An 8,243-nucleotide genomic window follows, 5' to 3' on the forward strand; every position below is an offset into this window, starting at 1 on the left:
TGGAATGGACAGTGACGTCATTTGTTTACTCTGAAACAGCCAAGCAATGGACCATTTCTCCTAGGTTGAGCTCAATTTCAAGGCACTTTTTGTCATGAAAGTAATCAAAATCATATCTATTTCTGTAATATATCTTCCATTCTATCAAATGAGACCAAAAAAACGAGAATACAACCATAAAAACCATTCGAAATTACCACTAAGGGGTGGCTAACTGCTGAGAAGTGAGCTCCATTATTTATGCTTAGATTTCTTTCATTTTTGGTGTAGGTTAAGAAGCATCTTTCCATCATACATTGCCCAAGTTTCAAATAAGATAGTCCAACAAATAAATGAGATACAATTCCCAAGATCAAGAGCAAGAGCCCCTCACCAGTGTCAAGGAACCTGCCTTGAGGTCTGCTCACTAGTGGAAATTTTGCTCGCGTATGGAAGCAAAAAATCGACCCATCGACTGCTCGTATTTGGAAAAACTCGCACGTGGACATGCTCGCAAGTAGAGGTTCCACTGTATCTCCGAGGTCGCTAACTTCGCGATAGCATAATTCCGTCAGTTTTCCATCACATTTTCCTTTTTTTTGGTGTCATTACAATCGGGAAAAGATTCTCTTATCATTTCATAATTTTTTTTTTTTTAATTTTGCGACACCAGGAGACACCAGGATTGGGGGTTGTGACAGTCAAGGGGGTTAATAAATAGAGGTACAGTGGAAACCCGAATATCGGCCATAATCCATTCCAGAGGGTCAGCCTAAATTCAAAAAGGCCTAAATTTGAAGCAATATTTCCCACATCTTCCATTGTTTGTAATCTCTTATTCGTTAATATGTTCACCCATTTCGGCACTGGCCGAAATATGGAGCAAATTTTCAGCCCAAAATCCGGCCTAAATACAATTCGATTGATAAACTCAGCTGCTGATATTCGGGGTTCCACTGTAATAATAATACATACAGTACTAAACAGACATATTTATGTACAGTAGACCGTCATTTAAACAAGTTTATTTGGCACGATTTGGTTATAGCATGATTGAAAAATTGCGACACAATTTTATACAACACGGTTCCATTTGTAGGCGCAGAAAAAATTTCCCCAGCTCAAGCTGCCGCCTTGTTGTGGGTCAGCACATAAGAATGAGGTAAATATGAGGTTGTGTGATGACTGACTGACTGACTTTTTGATTGACTTACTGACTTGGCTGACTTACTGACCTGACTGACTTGACTGATTGACTAACTTACTGACTTGAACTACAGTTACATATTCACTTTTATTTTTGTAAGATCTGTTGGTATAAAAAGAGTTGTTTGGCTTTATGGGGGGTTCCCAGGAGTGTAACCCTATTTTTCCCACAAGTTCTTCAGTTCCTCTAACAGGGTTTTACCTAACATGGTGTTTTCACGAACGTAACTACTGTGTTAAATGACGGTCTACTGTATTAAATTAAGTAATATTATGTCTACTGAACATTACATTTATTTTGAGACACTGGTATTGAACCTACCTTCACCTCTCTCTGTCTAATAGCAGTTAGCATGACACTTGGTGTCGTTTTTCGCTCGACAGTTTCTCAGTATTAGGTGACAGGCTGGAAGAGGCCAGATGCAATGTGTCATCTAAATGGGCATCAGTTAGTCAGTTTCTTAATTTACTTTTCATGTATTTCATTTCTGAGAAGAGTTGCTTGCACATATAAGCACTTCCAAACACTTGTCATTTTTTTCACGTGATCTACCAAGTTGGTATACATACCAGTTTCAAGACGATATTTTTTGTAGAACTCTAGTGGAGATATGCCCGTTGCATTAAATTTTGATCTTAATACATCACCGCACTGCATCTCACTAAGTTCTATTTGAACATTTTCTGGTGTTGTGTTGATGTCCACGTCAAACGGAGTGGCAAACAGCCTGAAATCACGGGTGTGAGCAAATATCAGTAAAACAGGAAGAAAATTCAGATTTCAAGTCACATATCACAGTTTAGTTTAATATGTTTATTATGCACCCCATACCCATCCCGTGGGCGGTAGTCAAAAGATTACAGAGGTACATAATTGGTCCAGGGACTGGACTCTAAAGTTTTGATAGCTGAGCAAGTTACAAAGGTAATGAACTAGATCTGGTCATAATCATGACCAAGTTACAAAGGTAATGAGCTCCAGGTTGAGCTGGTCACACTCATGAATAATTGCAAAGGTAATGAATCATAAACACATTAATCATGAGAATTTTCAAAGGTAATGAGCTCCAGGTAGAGCTGGTCACATTCATGACAAGTTTCAAAGGTAATGAATGATAAACACGTTATGACATGATTACAATCATAGACAAATTACAGAGTAATGAGCAGTTAACAAACATAGTAGGGAATTCATCCATTGCCCCAACAACAGATGTTGCTAGGTGCCTGTCTCTCCTCGGCAGACAGCCATTGCAAACAGCAGCAAGTTGCCTCGGGATCTGCTGCTTGCACGAGCACCATCGACCCTCCCCAAGAGGTCCAAGAAGCCAGTGACTCCGTTAGCAGCCCGATGGAGAGCTGTCCTAGGGACATGTCAGCGTCCTGGTGGACGCCAAGTTGATTGAAGATCCCAGGCCCTCGTGTGCACGGATGTTGAAGCTTGAGGAACTGAGTACACACTGCCTGTGGCACACCTGGCAGCTGCCTCACGGTCGAACTCCACGATGCTGTCCCTGTAGTGGAAGTTCCTGTGAGCCCGGCACTCCCTGCAGTGCCATCGCTGACATTGTGGGTTAGGGGAGAAGTACCCTCTACAGATGGGGTGGCGCTGGGAGTTGAGAGGGTGAGGCGGGGGAGACGCGCAGGGGTGAGGCGTTATGAGAGGGTCACTGTTTACTACACACGCCCTCCCCCTCCCCCCCAGCAGAGAGGGGGGGAGGCGCTGACTGATCCTGACTCAACAACACCAAACCCTCTAAAACTGCACAACACTTTAACTATTTACGCTGAAACGATGCACTGGGATGTCCGTTCGCTGTTCTGATATCTTCTCAAAGCATTCACATTGAGTTCTGTTAAGTAGGGACCTGGTCATCCTCTTTGACCAGGAGCTATCCTTGAAAATCTCACAGCTAGCCCGCTACACAACCTGCCGCGTCGGCCATGCCAACAGCTGTGACATATCACAGTCACAAATGTTACCTGGAGGTTATACCTGGAGGTTATTCCGGGGATCAACGCCCCCGTGGCCCGGTCCACGACCAGGCATCTGTCAGTTTTTAATTTTTAAACACATACGTAGACTTTTATATGGGCTTGTAGCACCATTGATACAAAAAACTAGTAAAAGTGTCGCTTCCTGCCACATCTGATTGTAGTTTTGCCAAGCTTCACTGTCTGTGCTTGGTCTAGAATTTAAGATGACAGAAGTCCTCAAAAAAAAAAAAAAAAAAAACCTGTGGCCAGGTTAATATAATATTTCTCTTAGGAACTGTGGGCTGGAGTATTTCAGGTTATGGGCTGGATCCAGCCCACAGGCTGCAGGTTGCCAACCCCTGCATTATAGCAACTTTCCTTCTGTTCACTGACCCCCTTTCACTGTTGACACCCCCAAGCTGAAAACCCCTTCTCCATTTAAAAAAAAAAAAATGTCATCTTCTAAAATGGAAGATAGTGGGTGTAAATGTAGTGGCTGCTAGGGTTTAACTTGAATGGTTTGCCTGATAACTTTACCTAACACATTACTTAAATTTTGTATATGTAAACTTTACAAGATGATAGCAATTACAGGCATTGGTGAGTACAGTACAGTATAATGCCATTATTGGTTTTATTTGCCATGCTTTGTCCTTTAAATTTTTGGATCGCCTCTCATTCTCTCTGATGGAGCTTGACTATAATGCTAAAGTATGTTTTAAATGGAGTGTTTACACAAAAATAAATACATATATGTATGTTTAGACACCTTTTAAATTATTATTGTGGTCTTGTGTATTGAGCAGTGAAGAGCAGCAATAGTACAGCAGCCATGTTTTCCCAGGAAAACGAGGAGGTGGTACCACTGGAAGGAAAGGAGGAGCTGCTGGAGGTAACATCTGAGGCAGCACCTGTGGATGACCTCTCTAAGTTGCTGGAGACTACACCACAGCTGAAGCATTTTTTCATACCTAGTCAGAACTCTCTCTCACACATGATCTTAACCTGCAGATCTTGTAATCAGGTGCTCACTTCTTTGCAAAGCCTCACTTCTCATTGTTGCAACTATAACTGTAGAAAATGTGGAATTGAGGAAAAGAGTTTGGTTGTTATTATGCAACATGTTTTAGTGTGCTCCTCTCATCAGTCAAAATCAACTGCTCTGTCTTGCAACTTTTGTTCTCGTATATTTAAAGAGAAGCTACAACTGCAACAGCATAAGGAGGAACACGTCAGTGACTGCTTAAAGAAGTATGCCAAGCTCTTGATAGAGAAAGGCTTGGCTGAAACTCCATGCCCAGAACCCCAGCCTCCTCTGAAGAGGGGTCGACCTAGGAAAATGAGTGATTGTACCAAATGTAGCCTAGTATATGGTTCGTCAGTTGATCTAGATCGACATATAAGATTAAGTCACCCTGAAACTTTACCACATGCTTGCAGACTTTGTGACAACCGCTTTCTTCACCAGCACCAACTGGAACTTCACATTGTGGAGCATTTTATGGGATCATATGCATGTGATTTTTGTGGAGTTCATTTTGGGTATAAATATCCCTTTCTGAGGCACCTTGAAGCTCAACATGCTGGTGACTTCTTATTAAAATGCGAGTTCTGTGAATTTGCTACTGGTTCTTTTAACAATTACCGGTGTCATAGGAGAGAACCACATGAAAGGAAGAGAGAAATAGCTTCAGCATGCCATCAGTGTGGTGAACTGGTTCCTCAGGATGAGATGGAAGAACACTTAGATGAACATTTATTGAATGAGAAACCTGTGCCTGCCAAAACAGAGATCTCTCATCAGCACTTTCCCAAAATGAAGAAGGGACGGGGTCGGCCAGCGAGGCGAAAATCACACAAGTGCTTAGATTGCAATATTACTTTTCCCAGTCCGGCAAGTCTTTCTCGTCACAATCATGATAAACACCCACAAAAGTATACCAGACAATGTGAGATATGTGGTCACAGATTTAAAGGTCAACGTGCACTTGAATTACACAGGGAGGGCCATGAGAGTGGCAGTTGTTGGTGTCCTGTTTGCAAGCTCAAATTTAGGCACAGACAGCATGTTGAACATCACTTTGCAAGAGCACATTCTGATGTAACTAGTATTGACTGTGAATATTGCAGTATTAAAGTAACATCTTACAGTAAATATAAGTATCACTGCCGCAATTCCCATGCAGATTTATTAGAAGATCGTGCTGAACTAAAATGTAATCAGTGTGGTAAAGTTTTTTCAAGTCGTATCTTGTTGAATAAGCACATGTCTAAGCAACATGGCCTAAACAGACAGAATGCACCAAAGAATGAATGTCCAGTTTGTAAGAAATATTTTGTCCATATAGATGTGCATATGAACCTTCACACTCGAGCTGTACAGTTTTCATGTGAGGAATGTGGAGAGGTATTTTTTTTGAGGTCTAGTCTAATAGCTCACCACAAGCTTCGTCATGACCAGAATGCGAGGGCTCACACATGTGATATTTGCAATAAAGGTTTTATTAGTAGTTCGTTGCTACGCACTCACCATGAACAAGTACACTTGCATAAAAGAAAATATTCTTGTGATTTTTGTGCACGTAGTTACAAGAACAAGTCTGCTCTTACATACCACCTAAAAGTACATTTTGGTGAACGGCCGTATAAGTGTCGAGTATGTGGCATAGGCTTCCACCGTCCTTCAACTTTAAAAACACACATGGAAGTTACACACCATCTCCCATATTCTTACCTTTATCGTAAACCACAGCGTCGTGCAGGTGCAGGTATAGGGATTTTAAAAGCTAAAAGTTCCAAAGAGAATACTGAGCAAACTACCAAAAAATCTTCAAGCTTCATAGGGAGTAAAGCTTCAAGATCTGTTGTGATGGGAAATGAGGTTGGGATAGATGATATTGTTGGGGATGTGGATGTGATTGAAGTTGTAGATGAAATAGGAAGAGTTAGTGGTGTGGCTGATGTAAATGTAGACGTGAATAACTCTGAAATCATCACTGTTGAAAACTTGCGTGACTTACCAGACCTTTATGATGAAACTGGAGAGGAAAGTGTCTATATTATTCAGGCCATAGAAGACACCTAGCTACAGTCTTCAGGGGTACTCTAGGTATAGAGCTTTATCTGTTTCTTAATTATGTGACTTTTCTATTTGATAATTATAAAATGTATTGTCAACATGTGGATTCCTAGTTGTATTGAAGTATAAATTGTGGTACAGTATATTGGTTTTGTTTTGATATTGGAGAAATTCATTTTGTTCTGTTATTCATAATACTGTAAAGTATTTGTCACTTAAAGTTACTATAAAATGCAATATTTCGTGTGTGTACTTCATATACAGTTCAGTATTTTATCGCTAATTTTATATACAGTAATTACTATAACAGTTTTACCATATACAAAAATAAATATTGTGTACTATATGTGTATAAAATTGTATTTTAACTGGTGGCATGTCTGAAGATTAAAAGTAAAAAAAATCTGAGTACAGTGTGTGTGTGTGTGTGTGTGTGTGTGTGTGTGTATCATGTGGGAGTTCGATACGTGGATTAGGTAAGAAATACTCACGTAGGCTGTTATTACGTATAATTGCGATATGTGGAGAGAGCCCGCAGCCGTTACCTTGCCTCCTTGGTCACACCCGTAATACTGACTAGCCGGCTGCCCACAGTACCCAGTGAGAGGGTCGAGAGGGTCTTTGAATAATGTCAGCTCAGCGCAATATATGAATAGACCGTGACTCAGGCAGAGACGGTTGATCGTTGAGTCAACGGACACTTGTTACTGGTAACTGGTTACTAGACTGGTAACTGGTTACTACTACTGAGAGCTCGGCGACGCTAACGTATGTCGTCCCGACATACAACTAATACAAACTAGAGATGGCAGGTATACGGCTTGGGCTGATTCTATACAATGTCAAAGTACACAACAATTAAACATTACATATACATAAGTAGAACATTGGAATGAAAGCTTACATAACTGAAACTGTAATGCAATACAAGGTATACTATAGTACAACTTAAAACTCAACAAATGAACAACGAACTCAACGTTGAGATTACAAGTGATAAAAAAAAATGTCGATCGATCGATCTGTATTCGTGTGATCTACGGATTCTGAGGAAGGAATATATACAAAGAAAGAGTGTTTAACAGAAAGGCAGATTCGGTGCACGCAAATCTAGACTGTTAACTCTCAGAATGCGGAGAGAACATGAACATAAAAAAAAATTCTTGAATACTGATAAGTTGATACTGTAATTATTCATCTATACAGGTTATTTACATTTAACCCCAACTCTGCTAGAGTAAGATTGGCATATGCAGAATGGGTGTCATCTCTGGGAGGATCAAACTCTGTAGCATTGGCTAACTCATGCTGTATTTGAGGCAAATCTGAATTGGAAGTTACAAATGATACTTGAGGATTTCTCAATACCTGTCGTGTACGTAGGGAATAACGACATTCAGGTTGATCGTCTGACTGAGTATCAGAGGAAGAGAGTACAGGATCAGGAGGATTGTCAGAGTCTGTCACATTAGTCTGGGTTGGAACATCATTATCATCACATACTAACTTCATATGATCCAAATGCGATTCTTTATACTGACCAGTACTAATCTCTCTAACCTTATACTTATTACCAGTGATATGTTCAACTACTCGATAAGGACCAACAAACTTTTGATCAAGCTTTGGCATTGCAGACGTTTTGTTAAAGTTAATCAGCATAACTCTCGAACCTACTTTGATTTTGGATGGCTTTGATCGAGTGTTTGCGACTCTTGTAAATTCAGCTGTTGATTTATGAAGTGTTTCACGGATTCTTCTAAAAACACTTTGAGCTAAGCTGGTACGAGTTGCTACGAAGTCATCAGGGTTGTAATTTGGTTTCGGATTAGAATATAACAACTCATAAGGCAAACGTTTATCTACACCGTACAATGCATAATGTGGAGTGTCACCTATAGAAACATTGTAAGCAGAATTTATAGCACACTGCACATCAGGTATAACTTCATCCCAAGTTTCACTGTTGGGATTGATAGTGGCTCTCAAGACATCAAGTACT

At 40.4% G+C, this 8,243-nt stretch overlaps 1 protein-coding gene across 1 annotated transcript; it reads left to right on the plus strand.

Moving 5' to 3' along the window:
* The first annotated feature begins 2,806 nt into the window (after window positions 1–2,806).
* Window positions 2,807–7,589, plus strand: LOC128691098 (zinc finger protein 595-like). The gene has a single exon (XM_053779899.2). It carries the CDS (start codon window positions 3,995–3,997, stop codon window positions 6,245–6,247), a length of 2,253 nt encoding a protein of 750 aa, XP_053635874.2. The 5' UTR covers window positions 2,807–3,994; the 3' UTR covers window positions 6,248–7,589.
* The last annotated feature ends 654 nt before the right edge of the window (window positions 7,590–8,243 follow it).

Source organism: Cherax quadricarinatus, chromosome 27, assembly GCF_038502225.1.
Source record: "Cherax quadricarinatus isolate ZL_2023a chromosome 27, ASM3850222v1, whole genome shotgun sequence".
NCBI lineage: Eukaryota > Metazoa > Arthropoda > Malacostraca > Decapoda > Parastacidae > Cherax > Cherax quadricarinatus.